This window comes from Festucalex cinctus, chromosome 9 (assembly GCF_051991245.1).
Source record: "Festucalex cinctus isolate MCC-2025b chromosome 9, RoL_Fcin_1.0, whole genome shotgun sequence".
Classification (NCBI taxonomy): domain Eukaryota; kingdom Metazoa; phylum Chordata; class Actinopteri; order Syngnathiformes; family Syngnathidae; genus Festucalex; species Festucalex cinctus.
In genome coordinates this window covers 6801098-6822412 of record NC_135419.1, presented here as the reverse complement: position 1 = coordinate 6822412, position 21315 = coordinate 6801098, and the positions used below count along the sequence as shown (strand labels likewise).

Genomic DNA, 21315 nt, shown 5'->3' with positions numbered 1-21315 from the left:
ACCTCCGCGACCCTTGTGAGGAATAAGCGGTTAAGAAAATGGATGGAAGGATGGATGGATGGATGGATGGATGGATGGATGGATGGATGGATGGATGGATGGATGGATGACCTAAATTGTATTGAACATATGTGGATAAAGCTTGTAAAATTTGCTTTACTTGTTTGGGTCTGCTTTTGGAATTCACAGTCAGTACTTTGCCCACATCTGACAAGCTAAACTGATCTTTCTCCAAATGGTTTCATTGGAGGTATGTGTTGAGTCATAGCTTCTGAAAATGATAAACAGCAACCTTGTTATATTAGGCAAGGCAAGGCAAGGCAAGGCAAGGCAAGTTTATTTGTATAGCACATTTCATACACAAGGCAACTCAATGTGCTTTACACGAGGAAAGACAACACATAAGCATCAAGAAACAGTAGTTAACATTCAGAGGAAGAAAAATAAATGAAAATAGGTTACAAACTAACAATCTTAAAACATTATTCAACAAACTTAAAAAAATTTAACATAAGGAAGTTTAAAATGATAATGATAAAAATAAAAATAAAAATAATAATAAAAAAAACACTTAATTAAAGCTGTTTAAAAGTCCCTAATCAAAGGTATAAGAAAAAAGCAAAGTTTTTAACCTGGATTTAAAAGCATTTACACTCGGGGCTGACTTCACTTCTGTTGGTAGCCTATTCCATCTGTGTGCAGCATAATAGCTAAATGCAGCTTCACCATGTTTGCTTCGAACTCTGGGTTCCACTAGTTGGCCCGAGTCTGTGGATCTCAGAGCCCTGCTGGGTTTGTACTCAATCAGCATTTCTTGGATATATTCAGGACCCAAACCATTTAGTGATTTATAGACGAGTAGCAGAACTTTAAAATCGATTCTACAGCTGACAGGGAGCCAGTGTAAATCCTTAAGTACTGGAGTAATATGTTCTGATCTTTTTGTTTTGGTCAGAACTCGAGCTGCAGCGTTCTGAATGAGCTGCAATTGTCTCATGTTCTTTTGAGAGAGTCCAGTCAGAAGACCGTTACAGTAATCTAGTCTGCTGGAGATAAAAGCATGGATAAGCTTCTCTTGGTCTGCTTGAAGCATGCAGTCCTTCAGTCTGGATATGTTTTTCAGCTGGTAAAAGGCTGTTTTAGTGATGAATTTAATATGATTGCTGAAGGTCAGATCTGAGTCTATTAGTACCCCAAGATTTCGAACTTGGTCTTTAGTTTCTAAAGGCAGTGATTAGCTAGTAATTAAAGTGAGGAAGCTATGAGAATGAGAATGCAGAGGAACAGAGACAGAATCTGAAAATGTGTTACATTTCTGTGAGGAGGCTTAAAAAACGAAGACCTTCAAAAAGAAACTCAACGGTTATGTAGTGACAATGTCGGTTTCACTGCTGATACATTGCTAATGTATTCATCTGCAATGGAAATTCATTCGGAGAGAATCACTTCACTGATCAATGTGTAAATGACGTGTTCTCCTGGGTGTCTGTTTACATATGCCTATTTGTTTTGTTGGGATGCAATTCTTCGGCAGTGTAAAAAGACGGACAAGGGGTGGATGAAGGAGAACAGCATAAGCAGCACCATAGCGATGTTCACCTGAAGACACATGAAGGGGGAGACCACGATCATAAACTGCTCTTTCACAAATGTTTGCAAAAATGCATAGCTGCTTGAATTGATACATCTGATTCTGATGATTGGAATGGGTGAGGGAATATTTCATGCAATGAAACTGTAAGAACCGACTCACAAAAGTCATTTCTCGACTTATTTTCTCGTCATTTCTTGTGGTTGGCTCTTACAGTATGTGTACATGATGTGCTAATATGTCAATTTCATTTGGATCAGAATTAGCCTTGCTAGCTACTATAACACAAAAGCAATTGGGTTAATGATGTCAGCATTTTTCCGTCTTTTAATTGGTTGGTCAGGGCAAAACTTACGTCACCATACGTCATTTGCGTTTGTGCAAATGTGTATTTTTCTTATGAGAATCCTGCACACTCTTTGATGAGTGATGCAACAGGTGAGTATAATGTGTTGGTTAACTTCCGTCCGTTTTTTAGTGGCCCGCAACATATGCTAAAAATGGCATTTGACTCAGTTCAATTAAAATAAAAACAAAAATGTTTGGAGATGGTCAAAGAAAGAAGGGAGGGTGTCGAAAAACACGGGTGCCATTAAAGGTTATTTTAGTTAACTAAAACTAATGAAAAAACTAAAATTCAAAAAACAATTTCATTAACGAAATAAAATAAAAATGAAGATGCTTTTTTAAAAAAAAGAAAACTAACTGAAACTACATTTTATGTTTACAAAACTAACTAAAACTAACTATAATTATAGCAAACATCCGTTTTAGTCTTTGGTAATTAATTTAATGCATGAGCCTTTGGGGATGATTTTAAATGTGATTTTTAGTAGATTTATTTTGATATAAACCGGAATAATGACGTCGCGCCCATGGTGTTTTTTAAATATTGTGCACAATACTACACATAAAAAGACAAAACAAACAAACAAACAAAAACTAAAACTAATACTGAAACTAACTAAACTAAAACTAAGCATTTATTAAAGAACTAAAACTAATTAAAAAAAAAATCACCCCGAAAACTAATTAAAACTAACTAAATTTAAAAAAACAAAACTCAAAACAAAATAAAACATTCCAAAACTATAATAATCCTGCTGCCATATTACAAATAAATTGGTTTATATGCTGTAGCATTTTTCTAAATGTGCAAAAGCACAAATAAATTATTTGTACAAATTTTTAGGACTAAACACAATTTCTCTTCATAATATTAGGTGGCCCTTGCGTCCTTCTGATTTTCTGTATGTGGCCCTCAAATGAAAAAGTTTGGACACCCCTGATGTAGGTCGATTCACTGTCTGTAGGTACAGTCTGAGAAGTGTGTGTGTGTTTTGCTGGAATATTAAATACTGTCCTGTGTGCTGCCTTCTTCGTGAATAAATAGATAAAATCTTATTTGAGTCTGCACCTCTGGGATCCAAACCTCTCAACACACAACAATTTTAAAGTGCTCCAGATGATACTGTATACATGACATAGTTCCATGCTGTTCTATTGTGTTTTATGGTTCAGAAATTACATTAGCTAAGTCCTCAATGAAAGGGCAGGTACATATACACAAAATAATACATCATGTGGTACTCACATATAAAGGATCTCCATCCAGAACATTTTCTACCACAGTAAAGCAGGCGTACTGCAGTAAGGAAACGGCTGCCCCGAGACTAAGTACGAGGCCAAAAACTTTCCCAAAGTGGCACGGTGGGAAACTACACCATGAAAGACAGAGACAAAAGGTAGTGAAGGAAGATAAGAGTACATCAGTTCAGTCAAGTCATCTTTATTTCTATACTCACGCCGCACTGATGAAAGCTGCATTACTGCCAAACAGGAAGGCACGACAGAGCACTTGCATGACGAAGGTGAAGTACTGGAGAGGCAGCACAGGGATGGCGGCGCAAATTGAGAACACCAGCGCCATCAACGCCGTCATGAAGAGAGAAATAACGGAGGAATTCAATTCTGCCTCACAATCAGTCATTCCTGCACACCGGTGGAGAAAAAAAGGTGGACACTTACACTTGCAGTATAAATACATCACGACTTTTAGTTGTAAATATTGTGCATAAGACCCCACCAGCCTGTAGCCTACCCTTTACATCAGGGGTGTCCAAACTTTTTCATTTGAGGGCCACATACAGAAAATCGGAAGGACACAAGGGCCACACGATGTTATGAAAAGAAATTGTGTTTAGTCCCCAAAAATTTGTTCAAAAAATGTATTTGTGCTGTTGAAAATTTAGAAAAATGCTACAGTATATAAAATTATATATATATATATATAATTATAAAACCAATTTATTTGTAATATGGCAGTAGGGTTATTATAGTTTTGGAATTTTTCATTTTAGTTAGTTTTTATTAGTTTTCAGGGTGGTTCTGTTAGTTTTTATCAGTTTAGTTCTTTAAAAAAATGCTTAGTTTTAGTTTAGCTTGTTAATTTCAGTATTAGTATTAGGTTAAAAAAAAAAAAAAAGTGTATTACTTGTGCGCAATATTTAAAAAACACCTGTACGCAACGTCATCCGAAGGTGCTTTTTCTATTGGCTGCTGCTAGATGACGTCACTTCTGTGTGACATACTTTCAAACGTCATTATTCCGGTTTATATCAAAATAAATCTACTAAAAATCACATTTAAAATCATCCCCAAAGGCTCATGCATTAAATTAATTACCAAAGACGAAAACGAAGGACATGTTTGCTCCAATTATAGTTAGTTTTAGTTAGTTTTGTAAACATAATATGTCGTTTCAGTTAGTTTTCGTTTTTTAAAAAGCATTTTTGTTTTTATTTTATTTCGGTAACTATTGTTTTTTTTAATTTTAGTGTGAGGGTTTTTTTTTTTTTCATTATTTTTAGTGAACTAAAATAACCTTTAATGGCACCTTTCTTACTTTGACCATCTCCAAACATTTTTGTTTTGTTTATTTTATTTGAACTGAGTCAAATGCCATTTTTAGCATATGTCGCGGCCCACTGAAAAATGGGTGACGGGCCGCAAATGGCCCCCGGGCCATAGTTTGGACACCCCTGCTTTACAGAACTAGGGTAAGGGAGGCCATGATTGCCATGATTCACTCCAGCGAGCTTTCCCAATTGTATGTTTTTTTTGTGTTTATTCATTACCTGAAACTTTGTATTTGCGCTTCAGTCTGTCCATGATGAGACCATTCCAGGGAGCACATAGAAATCCACACAGTTGGGTGAAAGCAAAAGCATTGATGTACTGGCCCACTGCAAACATAATGAAGGAAAGTATGGTAACAATAAATTCAAATTTGATTGAAGTTTTCATTTCCTAGTGTGTCTGAGTTGTACCGAGTGAGGGCTCTCCATCCGTTAGCAAATTCAGCGTGGTTTGAAGCGTCCCGATGAACAGAACAAGCCTCAGGTGGATCACCGAAAACCAGATGAGGCAAAAGAAGAAGAATTTGGACAGAACACACTCACGAAAAGTTTTCTCTGAGAGGAAGGAGAATGCACGTGTTTACATAATGACCCAACGAAGAGACTGTTTGATTCAAATGCTTATGCATGTTTTTAATTATACACACCTGGTTTTGCAGTTTCCTCCTGGGCAGATTGCGTTTCGTTTGTTCTCATCTGCAGGTCACCATTCTCAGAATCTTCTGACTTTTTTAATTTTCCACAGAAAAATCTGAGGTTAAAAAAAAATACAGCAAAAGGAGAAAAATGTTTGTCGAAGATGAATGAAGTAGTACAATCCACCCATTTTTATCCATCTCAGGGGGCCATTTTGCCATTAGCCGTCAACTGAAAATAATATCACAGTTACTCAGGGCCTAGGTAACAACCAGTCACGGTGTGGCTGTTTTCTGATTTTGGTCATCTGATTTTGGTCATGTGATGTTGGAAAGCTGAGCCGTGATTGGTCGTTACCTGAGGCCTCAGCAACTGTGATGTCATTTACAGTCGAAGTGACAAAATGGCCGCCCTCTGAGATGGGTAAAAAAAAAAAACAGGTAGATTTTGTCTCTTTATTCGTATTTCACAAATGCAATATTAATCAGAATGCCATTTTTAGACTATTGAGGATGCATAGAATGTATTCATATTTTTGGAATGTCTGCTTTAGAATGTATACCCATATGTGTAATCATCAGGCAGCGGGTATGGTATTATAGTTCTGGGAAGCAGGAAGAAGGTCCTGAGCACGTGAATGATGCTGCAGGCGGACATGAAAAGGAAACTGGCCTTGAGGGAGATGCCAGCCTGGTGTACCACCTGTAGGAATAAAGCTCGTGATTAGTATATAGGATGGATTAGATAAACACTGTCATAAAATCAAGACAACAATCCCCCAGGGACTTAACTTGATGATGAGGAAGATTACTGCGGAAGAGTCAAAGGCTCCGTTAATGAGAGTGATGACAGTGGAACGATGAGTGCCGAATAGATTTCCCACCTTCAATAGAAAAAAATTGATTGTGTTAAAAATGATGTATGTTTAAATTCCGTCGTGTTTAAAAACAATGTATGAAGACAATGATATAAGGACAAACAATGGAGAACATGTCGCCTCAGTGTGGCACATCCGAAAATGGGTTTTGGTGGGCGCGGCTGGAAGTTTACAGTGATTCAAACCAAAGAGATACCATTGAGCAACATTTATTATTATTTTTTGACAATGCTTACATTATTGATACAATTTAATTGAATCTTACTTATTGATTTTCTTCTAGAGTAATTTTATTGAAACAAAAATGATTCCACCAACACAATATTATATCAAACCTCACATAGTGTTTTTTTTTTTTTTTTTTTTTTTCCCAGGTATAGGTTACTAGAATTCATTTTGTAAATATAAATTTCGCCCAGTCAGGTTTTTTTATTTTTTTTTTTTATTTTTTTTTTTTTTTACAAGATGCTTTGGGTTCAGCACCCTATGCCTGTTGTAATGGCACCGCACACAATGTGCCACTGCATAATAAAACCCATACATGATAAGATAAAAAAAAAAAACATGTCTTAATCTATATACTTGTAGCAATGTCTAGTTTGATCAAACAGGTTCATTCTTATCATCAGACTCACCCGAAAAGTAAGAAGTTCCCAAGATTGGATCTACTTACCAGCAACAGCACAGTACAAATCAGTAAATCTTATTTGTTTGAGTATGTATTGTAGCCAAGAAGTATGAAAACCATTTTTAAAACTGGAAATAACATTTCAAAAGTTCATATTTGCACAACTAAAATCAAAATGATACTTCGGACTGCAATTGTCTCTATACTTCTCAGCTATTGTCGTCACAGGACAATAGCATCATTTGTAAAATGAGAAAAAATGTAATTTTCCATTGGTTGATTGTTTGGTTGTTGTTATTTTTATTCAAAAATGGTAAAACTACACTGCTTTCTATTTTTTATTTTTTTTCTATTTTCCATTTGACTTGGGGCAAAAGATTTAATCACTTTGTAATTAAATAATAAAATGTTTGATTTTATAATTGCAGACCACCTTACCTGCATGTTGGTGAGGAGCAACATGTTGCCACCCAGAGCAATGAGGGCGAGTGCTGGGAAAAGCAGGACGGCCAAGGCTGATGAAGGCATACATTCATTAGACACCGGCTTTTGATTGGATATAGGTTGTAGTGAAACCCTACCATTCAAATTGGTCGCATTTTTCCCTTTTGAGAAGGCTGGCAATAATAATAATAATAATAATAATAATAATAATAATAATAATAATAATAATAATAATAATCAACATCATAATCATAATCATAATTATAATAATTAGTATTGGCACTTTTAGTATTGTGTTGAACTAACTCGCTTTTTGGTAACTTGTTATAAACACGCATTATAAACAAGTTGTTAGAAATTAATTTGCTCAGTTGTCTTGAGTTTACATCTGTTACTACAGAAAATTAATTCTTTTAAACGTGTGGATTTTTTCGGTAGAGAAATGTTGTATAGTCCATTCGAACTTCACATTTCTTGATGTTTTCCTACTACAAAAACATTTACTGCATACGATAACCAACATATCCTTGTTGGCATAACAGTTTTTAACAATAAAATTACATTTTATACATTTTAAAATATTTATATAACGTAGTGCAGATTATTATAAATAAAACACATCCTAAAATACTAGTTTTACTACATGGAAAATCTGGCCTTCTAAGCTTTTTTTTTTTTTTTTAGCCATTTAATCATTTCCATTGCTTCTTTCAAGATTTTCTCCACCAACCTCTGACACTGTGGGTACCAGGCTGCAAGATTGTATCGGGGTCCTTCGGTGGTCTGTGTTGGATGGCTGTTGTGTTTGTATGTTCTGAGTTACTAAATAAAGAGGAAAAAATAAAATAAAGTACATTTACTGCTACTTTTGCACGGTTCGTCGTTCAGTGTCCTGCTTGGCTACCGAAGACCTTCTGTCAAGTTTTTCGTAGCCTTGGGAACCAGGTCTAAAAGGAGCTAATAAAAAGACTAAAGTTTAACTAAAAGGAATGCATTTCAAGTACTGCACACTCAGACGACAAACTGAGATTGGTATTGAACACTCAAAGTCATTCATTCAAAGTTAGTATTGCAGACTAACTAAATTTAGTCAGTAAAGTTAATTTATTGTTTCTTAAAGTGTAGATATTACACTAAATTGCTTGTTTACAATGGAAAACGTGTGTGGGTAAAACAACACAAGCACAATGTTTAAGATCCAGTGTCAGCATTTTCTACACCAACATTTTATGAAAGAGGAAGTCATGATTGCGAAAGAGAATCCCGTGTTCATCTCTATTTTGGCTCTTTCTTTCCGTCAAATCTCAAATTCAATGACATGAGATCATAAGCTGCTACAAAAGTTTGCTGATGTTTGCACTGTTCTTGTTTGGGGTTCCTGAATTTCAGAATCATGTGTGCCAACTGCCAAACCTTACTAAATTGCAGTTGGTGTGTTATGATCATCTGTTAAAGAATGGTTTCGGAAATTTAAATGTTTTATGCTCATTATTTATGCGGATGCTTGCAGACAAATGAACTAGGTTATGTAAAGTGAAAATAAACATGTATACTTGACACACCACAGAGACGCTGCCAAATTTGATTGACTTAAAAAAAATAAAAAATAAAAAAAAACAAAAAACGGCAAATTTAAATAGTAAAATAAAGCTTCAAAACAAATCAATCCCTTCACGTCACTCCATACGCTGTGAGCATGCCTGCTGAATGTAGTTAGACAGCTATCCTCATGTTGGCTGTCAAATCTGTCTTTTTTTTTTTTTTTTTTACCTCGCTTCTCCGCCTTCTCTCTGACGTGCGTGCACTCACAGCCAACGATGAGGCACTCTAAACCAGCCAAGACAGCCTAAATACCTGGTCCACATGCTAGCTATCAAATCTGACTTCCCCCTCTCTCCATCATACTCTTCACCTTCTCTACGTGATGCACGGTTACTTATGGTAAACAACGAGGCGCTTGAAGGCAGCCTTGGACTATAAGAAAATCTGCATTTTTGGGGGAGCAGGCATAGCTAGCCAGCCAACTGCATGTCACAATTGCACCAGATTACCATTGATAAGATTTATGCCAGAGCACAAGCGCATCCTTGTATCTTGTTTTAGCCGCGCCCCCAAAATATTTGGAAAAAAAAATAAAAATTGTGAAAAACAGCAAAAAGCTATATCGCCACAATTAACTAGTATGAATATATTTTCGTCTTTGCACATGTAATCAGCAGTTATTTTCAAACGGGTGTAACTCATTTTAAAAACACATCACCAAATTCACTTTTCAGTGTCTTGCTGGTTACCTTTTTTTTTTTTTTTTTTTTTTTTTTTTTATCGTAAGTGAGATGATGTTATTTTTGGCTGTCTGTCAAACACTTGCATGATGCTGTTAGGCATAATTTGTTAAGCGTAGATGTTATAGCTACTTTGAGAGTTTTTTTTTTTTTTTTTTTTTTAAACCAGAGAATCAATGAATACAGGACCTGCAATGAAAAAAAATAAGATCAGGGGATGTTGTTAATATTTGTCAACTGTGAGTAAACACCTTTGAAACTCTTTTGTAATTAAGGACTATATAAATAAACTTGACTTTTCTTTAAAAATGTTGGAAGTACACTCATTGTTTATATTGGTAAAGTGCAATAAACTGACAAAACGTCAATTTAAAAGTTCACATTTCTCATTTCTGAGATGCATCCGTGAAGAGAGCTTAGAAGAATGCTTTCACGTCTGTTTGCAATCAGCCTTCACCTTTTTTTTTTCTTCTGTTTTTTCTGTTGCTGTAGTCACATGACCTTTAAACTGACGGAACAAGTGTTGCAGCAATTGCAGCACTCTTATCATAGCTGCAGAAGAACTGTGGAGCTTTTTTTTGGTCTGTTTTTCTTGCAACGAACCATAGTGGAGAGTGGGTCTTTCTTTGCGCCAAAGAGAAGGGTTGAGAAAGGAGGAGAGAGGAAACCCAAAGGCAAGAGGAAGGAGGAGCCATAATATTTAAAAGGAAGGGAGTAAGTCACAACATATGGAGATGTAACCTTTGAGATCCACCAAGGCAGAAAAGAGAGCATCAAAGGTATGTAATACTTCTTTTGAAACAGCACATTTAATTTTTTGGTGAAAATGAATTAAGTGCATGAGGACAATGAACCCAATATGCTACATTTCCTCTGGAATTTGTGCATGGATGTCAAGTAAATGGACAATTAATTGCTATATGGTTTAAGTAAGTCACACATATTTAATGTATTGTAGCACTGGAGTAAGGAATGTTGACTGGTTGTGGTTTTTGTGATAAAATTGGTGGGAAAAATCTGACTATAAGCAAATCTTCTAAAAAGCAAAAAAAAAAAAAAAGCAAAAAAAAAAAAAAAAGTAACAAAATTACATGACAAAACAACTATGGTTTAACATACAGAAAACAATGCAAAATCAAAATCAATAATATATGACTGGGAAATGGATAAATGAACCCTTTCTAGAAGACGATGTTGTAAAGAAAATTTTCTAGAATTCTATGGTGCACTCTAAAAGCGGTTGGGTCAAAAATAGACCAACCCAACTTTTTGAGTTATTAAACAAATTAAATTAATACATTTTTAAATAATTTTAAAAATAGTCCACAAAGCAAACTATTTTTGGGGCTTGTTTTGTGGGTTTTTCATTTGACTTTTTGGGTTAATTGACTAACCTGACTGAATTTGTTCAAAAAAGGACTGACCCAACTTTTTGCGATATTAAACACACACACACACACACCACACAAAAATGTAAATAATTTCAAAAAATAATCCACAAAGCAACCTATTTTTTTGTGTTTTTTTTTTTTTTGTGCTTGTTTTGTGTGCTATTCCTTTGACAAACTTTTTGGGTTAATTTAATAACCTGGCTGAATTTGTTCAAAATTGGTCCAACCCAACTTTTTGAGTTCTTAAAATAAAAAAATAAAAAAACAATTAATAAAATAATATTATTCAATTAAAATCATTTTAAAACTAATTGATAGAATAATTGTTGAATTAAGAAAAATTAAAACGTGTGATTTGCAGAAGATGATTTGATTGATTTAACTAATAAAAACTTCATACTACATACAGTGTTTGCTCTCGAAGATCTTTCGCCTGGAGACCAAAATAACGCATCCGCTGGCAATCGAAAGTGCCTTTGCATGGAACGTGATGTTGATTGAGTTTCTGCAAAGTCATGCTCGAACGTCAAAAAAGAACCTGGATGGAGAAGATAATCGTATCGCTTTGGTTTCCCCTCCCCTTAGTATTTTGAGTGTCAGGCAATCCAAATATAAAAAAAAGGGTTCAGAGGGACTGTTTTAGAAGCATAGGTTTGAATTGTATGGCACAGTTCTCCTCTACTCTCCATGCTAGCGGGTGTTAAGGTGTCTTTCTCTCCTTTTTGTGTCTGTGTGAAATTATTATAAAAGTGTCAGTATTGATGAACCTGACACTAATCCAAAAAGCAACCTATTTTATTTTGTATTTTTTGGCTTGTTTTGTGGGTTATTCATTTTGACCCAACTTCATGGGTTAAATGAATAACCCAACTGAATTTGGCAAAAAAATAAATAAATAAAAAAAATTAAAAAATGAACCAACACAACTTTGAACCAACCAATTTGTTGTTGTTGTTTTGTGTGCGTTATTCATTTGACCCAAGTTTTGGGTAAATTGAATACCCCAATAGAATTGGGTGAGAAATGAACCGAGCCAGCTTTTGAATTTTTATTAACCCAAAAAGTTGAGTAAATATAATTAATTAACCCAAAAAGCAACACGATTTTGGGGCTATTTTGTGTGCTAATATTTGAGCCAACATTTTGGGTTAAATGAATACCCCAAAAAGTTGAGTTGGACCCTTTTTGACCCAATTTGGGTTATTTATGACCCAACTGTTTTTAAGAGTGTTATTTTAATTTTTAGGATTGACACAGTCATCAAAAAAATAAATAAAATAAAATGCAGATATCTGAAAAACCTGCTAAATAGTGACAAAGTATTTGACCTCCATCACTTCTTACTTATTTTTGGCAGGTGTCTGCAGGTGTGAACACCGACTCCACTGGTGTGTGTGTGAGAGTGGCAGTGCAACCATGCCGGACTATCAAAATCGTTTTGGGGTGCGACGAAGCCTCACCTTCATCACGGGCCTGGTGGAGTGTCTTTGTTTTGCAGGCATCATATTTGGGTGGGCCTCACTTGTTTTCGTCCTCAAGAAGGACGGTTACTTCGACTACCGATGTGTCAACACCACGGGAATCAATGGCTCACAGGTCTTAGGTCAGTTTGTGATTCTCAACTCTTTTGACCTGGTGGGGGGAGAGAAAGTGAAACATTGGCTTTTACTCGACTCTTTCAGATTGCAGTGGACAGGATGAGCAGTTCTCCCTAGTCTTCACTATTGCATCCTTCATGAATAATTTGGTCACGGTGGCAAGCGGTTTCATTTTCGACCACTTTGGTACGACGGTGGCTCGGCTCTTGGGAATGTGAGTACATCTTGACAGAACCTTGATAGAGTTTAGTCCGTTAGAATGAAATGTTTTTCCATTAAAGAAAATATATGCATAGTAACCTAGGTGTATATATTTTAAACTAGTATCTTTCATAAGGAATCCTAATGTCTTCATACAGACCTAACACGGAATCCAAGGAGCACTAATAAAACTGTCTTTTGGTGGTGGGAGAAGTTGATCTGCAAATAAATCAAAGTACCTAACCTGAGAATGATAAATATACTGAAAGGAGGAGCTCTCAGCCAAAAATACATGTTTGGCTGGCAGTTTATACTAACTATTCGCAGAGCTATTACTCCAGAACAATCCAAACCAACAGCAAAAATATACCGGCACAAGGAATGTCCATGTGTTTCCACTAAAACAGGGCGGTAGGAAAATAAAAGGCCGAGGAATGAAAATAGCTTTTCCCAGCTCTCTGTTTCAGACCTTGATGAATTGAAGGGATCTACTATTCGAGGAGTTAGTGCAAAACAAACAGAAAAGAAGCCCCAGGGATAGTCGAGGCAGGTAATTAAATCTACAAGTGTTTGGACAACAAAATAGTTGGGGAACCTGAAAATGAAGTTACTCTTCACAAAATGGTGGTATACTAGCATTTTATTTAAGATCCTAAATAAAATCGGAAAGTACTCTTAAATCACACATGGCTGCACTGAATTGTTTCTATTATGTAAACGTACTTTGGGAAAATCCAGCAATCAAAGTCTTTATTATGGTGTTTGGTTGTAAAAACATGCACAGATCATGCAAGGAATGTGTTGATTTATTTCAGAGGTTTTCACACCGTGGGTACCTTGATGGTGGCCTTCTCAAATTCAGGTAAAACAAAAGAAAAACAAAACATTTTTTATTGGTCTTTGCTTTGACTGAGTCAAGCAAGTAGGTGAGGTTGCTCATTGATTTGTCTTTTTTTCCCCCCACCAGCTCTATCCGTCCTGCTTTTCCCAGCCCTCTCCTTCATAGCTGTGGGCGGCATCATGTTGCTCATTACCAACATGCAGGTACATGTCATAAACATTTTTGTCAACCAAAGGGCTTGGTAGTTAAAGCAGCGTTTTCCGACATTTATTGAGCCAAGGCAAATATATGACATGAGAAAAATCTCACGACCCACTACCATCCATCCATCCATCCATCCATCAAAAAAAAAAAAAATCATTGGCTCGGGGTGAAATAATTCCGTACCTGAGTCCAGTCCATGTGTATTGCACAAGGACCTACCTGCTGCGGCGACATTTTGTGTGCCCCAAACCAGAAGTAAGAATATCAATTTTACTTTGTATGATTTATCTTGCTCATCCAAGAACAGATATACAAATATTTGAAGTACTGTATTTCTATTATATTTGAACTTTTATCTTGAAAACATTCAACTCTCTTCCTGTTGATAGCCTAATTACAATTTTCATTTCATAATCTATTTTTTTCACCATTAAAAAACAAAACAAAACAAAAAACAAAACAAAACACAGTCCAAGCAAGTTACTCAAAACTCATCTGTGTATTTCAATTTCTCCTCCTGAAGGTGGGAAACCTTTTTGGGACCCGTCGTTCAACCGTCATCACTCTCTACAATGGGGCCTTTGATTCTTCCTCAGCACTCTTCTTAGTCATCAAGGTGTTTCTCAGCGGAGAGATTTCCATCATTTGCCAAATGATCGATCTAACCTTATATAACACTTTGATATTGATCTTGATCTTGCCTTTTCTTCTGGTACAGTTGGTGTACGAATCTGGCATTTCTCTCCGTGCCTGTTTCCTGTTTCTGTCCATCTGCAGTGTCATTCACGTGCTCAGGACATTCTTCCTACTTCCCAGAACCTTTATTCCATACCCACTGCCTGATCACTACACATATGGGTAATGAACAGCAATGACTTGACTTGAATCACCTCGAGTTGCCTTATATATGAAATGTGCTGTATAAATAAAGCTGCCTTGCCTTGTTATTCCGTATGTATATGCAAAATTGGTATGTATTCTTAGCAAGTGTAAACGAGATTCATGCCCGTGAGGCATTGCATGTAAACAACTACTAATATCGTAGTGTTGTGACCTCAGGCTATCCTGCAGCAACCTAAATACTGCCAAGCGGTCTATGAATGTGAGCTCACAGAAAAGCACAGAGACAGAGGAATTTGCGAGCAAGTCACCTGCACAACAAGGTCAGTGTACAAATGCATGTTCACACTCTTCTCTAAACTAGCACACATAGGCTACACATGCTAGGCTCAAATTTAGCTTCAACATTTGAGATATAGTAAAGCATCAGCCACTTAGTTTTTCACAATTTCATATGGTTCTATTTTAACAAACTTTCTTTTTTTACATGTGAAATATGATGGCATGCCTTTTTTTTGTTAGCAATAAGCTAGTTCTAGTAGCTAGCAACAATAGCTACCTCACAAAATTAACAATTTTAACCATCGTGGTTTAACGAGCAGGAAACAAAATTTACCTTTCAAGGAATCAAGCACAGTTTGTTTTAAAATTCATTAGCAATGATAACTAGAGAGGACCATTACCAGATACCGATGTTGGGCCCATACCAGGCCTTATTTCAAGGTATACTTGCAAAGGCGGCTGATACTAGAATTGGCAGCTCTCTTGTAGCCGTTTTATGATCAGAACTGGAAATTACAAATTAGAAGAATAGAAAATTGTCAGTAATTTCACACAATTTTCAGGGGGAAAAAAGTGGTATCGAACATTTCTGAGGAAAACCAATTGCGAATGTTCTGCTCACTGTTTGTCATCCTTAGCAATGTTTGTTAATGAATGCAAAATAGTAAATCAGGCTTCCATATTTGAGAATTAAGATGTTCTATTGAAATTTGATGTATGCTTCACTTAAGAATTGTAAAATACTATAATAACTAGGTGAAAGATCCAACCTGATTAAAATAACTTTGTGATGCAGCTTTGAATAATTGTCCAGATTAATTTTGCTGGTGAACCTTTTGGTGAACTAATAATGTTCCTCTGTCATTTCTTACCTTTCCCAGAGAAAACTTTACGCGAGTGTGTTCTATCCAGATTATTTATATGGCACGTAATCTGGTTGTCAGTGATCCAACTGAGGCATTACCTGTTCATTGGCACCCTTAACCCCACACTGCAGAAGCTAACTAATGGAGAGCCTTCACTTGGTAAACTCACATTCACACTGTATTCAAATATTCCTCACCAACATGCATTAATTGTGCTCATTGTTGTTGTTTTCACTAATTGTCCCATAAAGCCACATACCACAAACTGGCACTGTGAGTTTGACAGTGTCCTCATCTACATGTTTAAACTTTTTCCCTGTGTGTTGTCAGTCAGCCAGTACATCAACGCCTTTGCCTTCACCCAACTGTGCGGGGTTTTGTGTGCGCCTTGGAATGGCCTCATCATGGACAGAAACAAGCGCAAACCCCGGGCGGAAGGTAATGAACCACATGCACATTCGACTTTACCATCACCGGGAAGAAATTAAAAATTAACAAATGGAAACATCCATTATCTACCAGACTCGATGGAGCGTTCATCGTGGGTACAAAGTAGAACCCACTGAACAAATACACTTTCAGGCCAAAAAAAAAAAAAAAAAGTGACCGTTTGGGTTGAACTTAGCAAATCGATAATAGGAATGTGGTGGTTCATGTGTTTCCAACAAATACTGGATAAACCATTTGAGGAGATATAACACAAGGTCTTTAAAAACATGTTTCGGAGCTGTCAAATTAGTGTCACCTGACACTCATTATTTGCACTCTGTTTTATAGTCAGAAAACAATTGCATACATAATAGCAGGTGCTGGAGGCAATATTGTCACATTTTTAATTGGATATGCATGCATCCACTGTTTTCAAGCATCAACAGTTCTCTGGGTTCTGTGACCCTTTCAGAATTTTTGTAAAACAAGTAGCGGCAGGATATTTACAGGCGATAATGAGTGTTTACCGCTGACCTGAATGGAAAAGATAGCAAAAACTTTTTCGTTTGCGGTTGTGCCACCAGATGAACCACGTGAGATTTTTTCCCAAGAGATTACACACATAATTATTTACTTTAAAACTGATGTAAAACCCAGAAAACCCTTAATCTTACATCAAGCCCACTACTTCCCACTGGTAATCGAAGTACTAAAAAAAAACGAAGGAAAACCCGGTACATACTAAAAGAGCAACAATATTAAATGAAGATTACAATTAAAATGCCGAAACTGTTTTTTTTTTTGTTTTTTTTGTAGGTATGAGTGAGCAAGAGGCAGACCTGAATTCCTCCATTCTTTCTCTCTTGCTGACCTCATTGATGGCGTTGGTGTTCTCAATTTGCGCCGCCACACCACTCCTACAGCTTCAGTACTTTACCTTCATCATCCAAGTGCTCAATCGCTCCTTCCTGTACGGTGGCAATGCAGCATTTCTCAGTGTGGCGTGAGTAAAACTGCACACAAAAATGTCTACAAGATCTCCCTTAATACCGCCACTAAGCAGGAACGTCTTAACGGTGAGGTATTGCTGCAACTATTTTAATAAACAATTAATGTGTCCATTATTTTGTTAACTAACTGGAACTCATAGGAGAGAGCACATCGTGTTGTGCTCATAGGTTTATGTAAACCTATGAGCACAACTGTGTAGCAAGGAAAGGCTTAATGCCCATAAAATGCAAAATATTATGGCGATTGTTTTATTTATTTATTTATTTATTTATTTATTTATTTATTTATTTTTTAGAGAGAGCTCAGAATTGTTCATTCGGTAGTCTTACCGATTCAATGTCTTATCATCATTGCTCTCTCTCTTTTTTTTTTTTTTTTTTTGACGTGTATGTGTGCGTTTGTGTGCGTGCGTGCGTGTATGTGCGTGTGTGCGCGTATGTGTGTGCGTACGCGCAAATACGTGTAAATTTATACTCATTAATTCACCTAAAACCTAATAAAAATCCCATTACCCTTCACCTTAACCAGATACTTCAGAGTCTCGCCAGAGTCGTCAGGTTCAAACGGTCAGGAGACCAGAGAAAAGGTCAGAAAAGACAAAAACAAAAGAAAGATAAATCAAAGTAAAATCCAGCACCAACCAAACACTTCCTGCCTTCCACATGGTTACAAAATCAAAGTTTTACGCTAACCCCAGAAGCCTCTAAATTCCAACAAATTAAAGAGATCTCAAGAGACCAGAGGAAAAACTAAAGAGAGGACGGAGGGAAGGATAGATGAGGCAGAGTGAGATCCACAGAAAGCAGTACATCCAGCACCAACCAAACACCTCCTGCGTGGCGATTGTTTTGATATTTTCAGAGGTTGAAGTGGACATGAATAGAGATGTGCATGTGAATTTTGGTGACGATTCATAGTATTTTTGTGTCATTAAGCGAAATTTAGCTTTTGTACATATACAGTTGTGCTCATAAGTTTACATGCTTTTTGTTCATTGCTCTTCTACTGTACTATATATGCATCTCCTTAGTAGTCTTTATATGCATTAAAATGTTTTTGTTTTTTTTGTTTTTCTGTGTATGTAGATTCCCATCATGCCACTTTGGGAAGCTGTACGGCCTCGTCATGGCCATTTCAGCAGTCTTCTCTTTACTGCAGTATGCTTGCTTTGCGTTGGTAAAGTCAGTTCTGCATGGAGATCCTTTATATGTGAGTATACAACCACCGGATGATGCAAAAGCTTTCATAACACATGTACAACTTCCTTCAGACTCAGACTTATTATGTGTCTGCAGGTGAACATTGCTCTGACGCTGGTCATCCTTCTCGCTTTCGTCCACCCCCTGCTCATCTTTTTACATTGTCGAAGTCTTGCATCACAGCGAGCCAAGGGTCAGCTTCAATAGCACAGCTGATACAGTGACTGGAACATTAATACCGTACTTTTGGTGCTTGATTAATGTTTAAATGTTTCACATGTTGAAGTTTTCTCATGATGTGTTTTGGATTACAGTATTTTATTGTGTTTTATGTGCTGTCTACAACACCAAAGCTGCTCAGTGTACTAACGTTTTTGTTTTATTCTTGCCTGCCTTATGTTAATTTTGTCTAGACACTTTTTTAACTGGAATAAAGACGTGTACAATTACTGACTTCTTGATCTATTTGATAATGTTATGGAGTTGCAAAAGAAAATGTAACTCGGGCTCAACAGAGCAGTTTATGACTCAGCTCTGCCACCTAGTGCTCACAGTAGTCAATCAAACAAATCTCCAGAACTCATCACAAATATAGAAATGAGATGAGCGCATGGAGTTATAGCTCAGTCAAAAAAAATAAAATTAGCTGCAATGCAGGATGAAAACTAATTGTGATGGCATTCAAAAGAATGGGAAGGGAATTTTCGTATCTAAAATGTGTGCTGTGAAGAGGACTGAAATTGCAAGCACACACATTTTCGTGAAGCATAAAGAAAGAAAGAAAAGAAAAGAAAAACTCCAGAGACTCCTCTGCAGCACTGATTTGTGTCTGTTTCCAGAAATAACACAGACAACCCCACTGACCAAGTCTCTCACAGTGCCCTGCTGTGCAACATGCTAGCTTGACGCAAGCCTGTCAATTCTGTCACTACTTGATGTAAGTGTGTGTACATCTCCCATAGTAGCCAATTACAGATGGAGACTTGCACAACACAAATGACAGAAATAGAAACAAAAGTGGGAGGAGCTGAGAATAGAAATAGCAACCTAACGCCTAACGTCAGTGGTCTCCATCTGTTCGGAGGGATGCAATTGGAAAAACAAACCTCTACAAATGAATGAAATGCTCAACATGTTTCGGCTGCAGGTCCATACCACTCACAATGGTTCGCAAACCTTTTGTTTTATACCAAGTACCACCTTGAAAAATACTTATAGCATACCAATTAGCCTACTACCAAAAAAAAAAAAAGTATAAGCCAGTGTAACATTGCGCATTTTGAAAATTTAATTTAGTGATTCAGTGATTCATACTCAAGGGAACCTGTATACCAGTCTACTCCTACCACACTTTTTGAATCACTGCAAACTTGCAAAGAGTGCGATTAATCTGCGTTAATACATGATTAATGCAATATTTTATTTTGTGTGTGTGTGTGTGTGTGTGTGTGTGATTAATTAATGAGCTAACACTTCAACTCTGACAGCACAGCAAAGCTGCTGTCGGAAGAAGATGGATGGATGGATGGATGGATGGATGGATGGATGGATGGATGGATGGATGGATGGATGGATGGATGGATGGATGCATAGATGTTTGTTTACAAACCACAAATATAATTTGATTCCTTTCAAAGAATGGAGTATTGTTGTCACTTTCTCCACTTTTTGTCAATCTCAAGTGTGATATGACGCTAAAACTAAATATCAAACAACTCATAACATTTCAACAAAGTCTTGCAACCTCCCGTACACCCACATTCCATCTGTTTCATACAATTCTACACAATCATCACACTACTGCTAAAAAAAAAATAGAGGATTATATCTCAAGTCTGCATTGTTTAAAAAAAAGGAGAAAAATACAAATTCCACACGTTTCCAAACAAAAACATGTCAAGTGCAACGTCTGCTGGTTTGTCTCCTCACTGGCCTGATGTCCACAGTGGGCAGAAACCCACACTGACCACATACTACAGAAGATCGCCAACTGTGAGGGAGGAGCTTGCACGTGTGAGAGATGGCTATAGACAGAGTCGGTGACACATTAATAGAATCAAGACAGATCCTTGAACATGCTGTGTTGACATCAGTTCAAATGCCAGTGTGCCTGTGAATCACTGCAAGCAGGCGAGTGAGAGGATGTATCATGAAGGGAGGGCCGGCTGGTGTGGCGTGTGTAGATACGCACGTTGCATCGACATGACATGCACATACGGTGAACTCACACACTTCCTCCTCCTCCTCCATAGAGTCTGTTCAGTTCACCCCGGGGCCAAGAACCGCAACCCCTCGTGTCACGACTTGTTAAAGTCTGTATGGTGAGATGTACAGGAGGCATCCTCCAATAACCAATTCAAGAAACTTTGCCGTTGTAAGCATCTTAACATGGAATTGCAGTGTAAGTGTAATTGCTTGGGAACAGATTGAGTGTGTCATGGTGGTCTGACCTTGACCCATGTGGATCAAGTGATGAGTAACCACTCCCAGCTTTGTCACGGAAACCCACGTCCAGACTGCACTGTTTTTCTATCTTTTCCAGAAAAATACAATTGCAACTTGAAAAGGTGGAACACAATCTGCTAAATTACATTAGTTAACCTTCAGTTTGTTTGATTTCTTCATAAACTCTTATAAACACAAGCTTTTTAAACAAATGATAATGCGTATATGACCCAGCAAGTCGGCAGTTAGTTAGTTAGCAGTTAACGATAGCAGTCAAACCTTCCGCCTGGACTTGATCTTCATTCGCTGTTTACTCATACCAGTTACTACTGTTTGGTCGATTCGCTAAGTTGCATAATATTTTTATAAAATAGAGTTTCACCTATTTCTACCCTCTTTCTGCTACGGATACCCGAAGGAAACTAACTTAGCGAACGTAGTAATTGGTGGTAGGCTTGTGAAATGTGGTCTCACACTCTCTGAGGCACCAATGCATTCTTTGAACTTGGGCCGTTGAATTCTATTAGTTCACCACTAGATGGCAAACATTTTGACACACTGTGACTTTAAGCCAGTGCTTCTCAAATATTTTTGTTATGGCCCAGGAATTTAAAAAAAATCAAAAAAATCAC

The 21315-nt window shown here is 36.9% G+C and overlaps 2 protein-coding genes across 2 annotated transcripts; one reads left to right on the top strand and one right to left on the bottom strand.

Annotated features, from left to right (window-relative positions):
• Positions 1-1240: 1240 nt before the first annotated feature.
• On the bottom strand, positions 1241-7178 carry LOC144026257 (equilibrative nucleobase transporter 1-like). The gene is made up of 9 exons (XM_077532844.1): positions 7089-7178; positions 5938-6028; positions 5708-5849; positions 5157-5260; positions 4921-5064; positions 4729-4836; positions 3397-3583; positions 3186-3309; positions 1241-1599 (listed from the first exon to the last, which is right to left on the bottom strand). Exons 1-9 carry the CDS (start codon positions 7176-7178, stop codon positions 1501-1503), a joined length of 1089 nt encoding a protein of 362 aa, XP_077388970.1. The 3' UTR covers positions 1241-1500.
• Positions 7179-9912: 2734 nt separating this feature from the next.
• Positions 9913-18687, top strand: LOC144026185 (equilibrative nucleobase transporter 1-like). Its single transcript, XM_077532781.1, has 13 exons — positions 9913-10155; positions 12125-12370; positions 12450-12579; positions 13382-13428; positions 13534-13610; positions 14135-14227; positions 14330-14469; positions 14671-14774; positions 15615-15758; positions 15930-16037; positions 16845-17031; positions 18125-18248; positions 18335-18687. Exons 2-13 carry the CDS (start codon positions 12184-12186, stop codon positions 18443-18445), a joined length of 1452 nt encoding a protein of 483 aa, XP_077388907.1. The 5' UTR covers positions 9913-10155; positions 12125-12183; the 3' UTR covers positions 18446-18687.
• Positions 18688-21315: the final 2628 nt, after the last annotated feature.

Excerpts from the sequence above, each read along its gene's own strand:
- LOC144026185 (XM_077532781.1), top strand. The coding sequence starts at position 12,184 with ATGCCGGACTATCAAAATCGTTTTGGGGTGCGACGAAGCCTCACCTTC. Across the intron at positions 13,429-13,533 it reads GGTGGCCTTCTCAAATTCAG|CTCTATCCGTCCTGCTTTTC; the intron begins GTAAAACAAAAG and ends TCCCCCCACCAG. Across the intron at positions 18,249-18,334 it reads TGCATGGAGATCCTTTATAT|GTGAACATTGCTCTGACGCT; the intron begins GTGAGTATACAA and ends ATGTGTCTGCAG.
- LOC144026257 (XM_077532844.1), bottom strand. The coding sequence starts at position 7,178 with ATGCCTTCATCAGCCTTGGCCGTCCTGCTTTTCCCAGCACTCGCCCTC. Across the intron at positions 6,029-7,088 it reads TGCTCCTCACCAACATGCAG|GTGGGAAATCTATTCGGCAC; the intron begins GTAAGGTGGTCT and ends TTTCTATTGAAG. Across the intron at positions 4,837-4,920 it reads GGATGGAGAGCCCTCACTCG|TGGGCCAGTACATCAATGCT; the intron begins GTACAACTCAGA and ends TTATGTTTGCAG.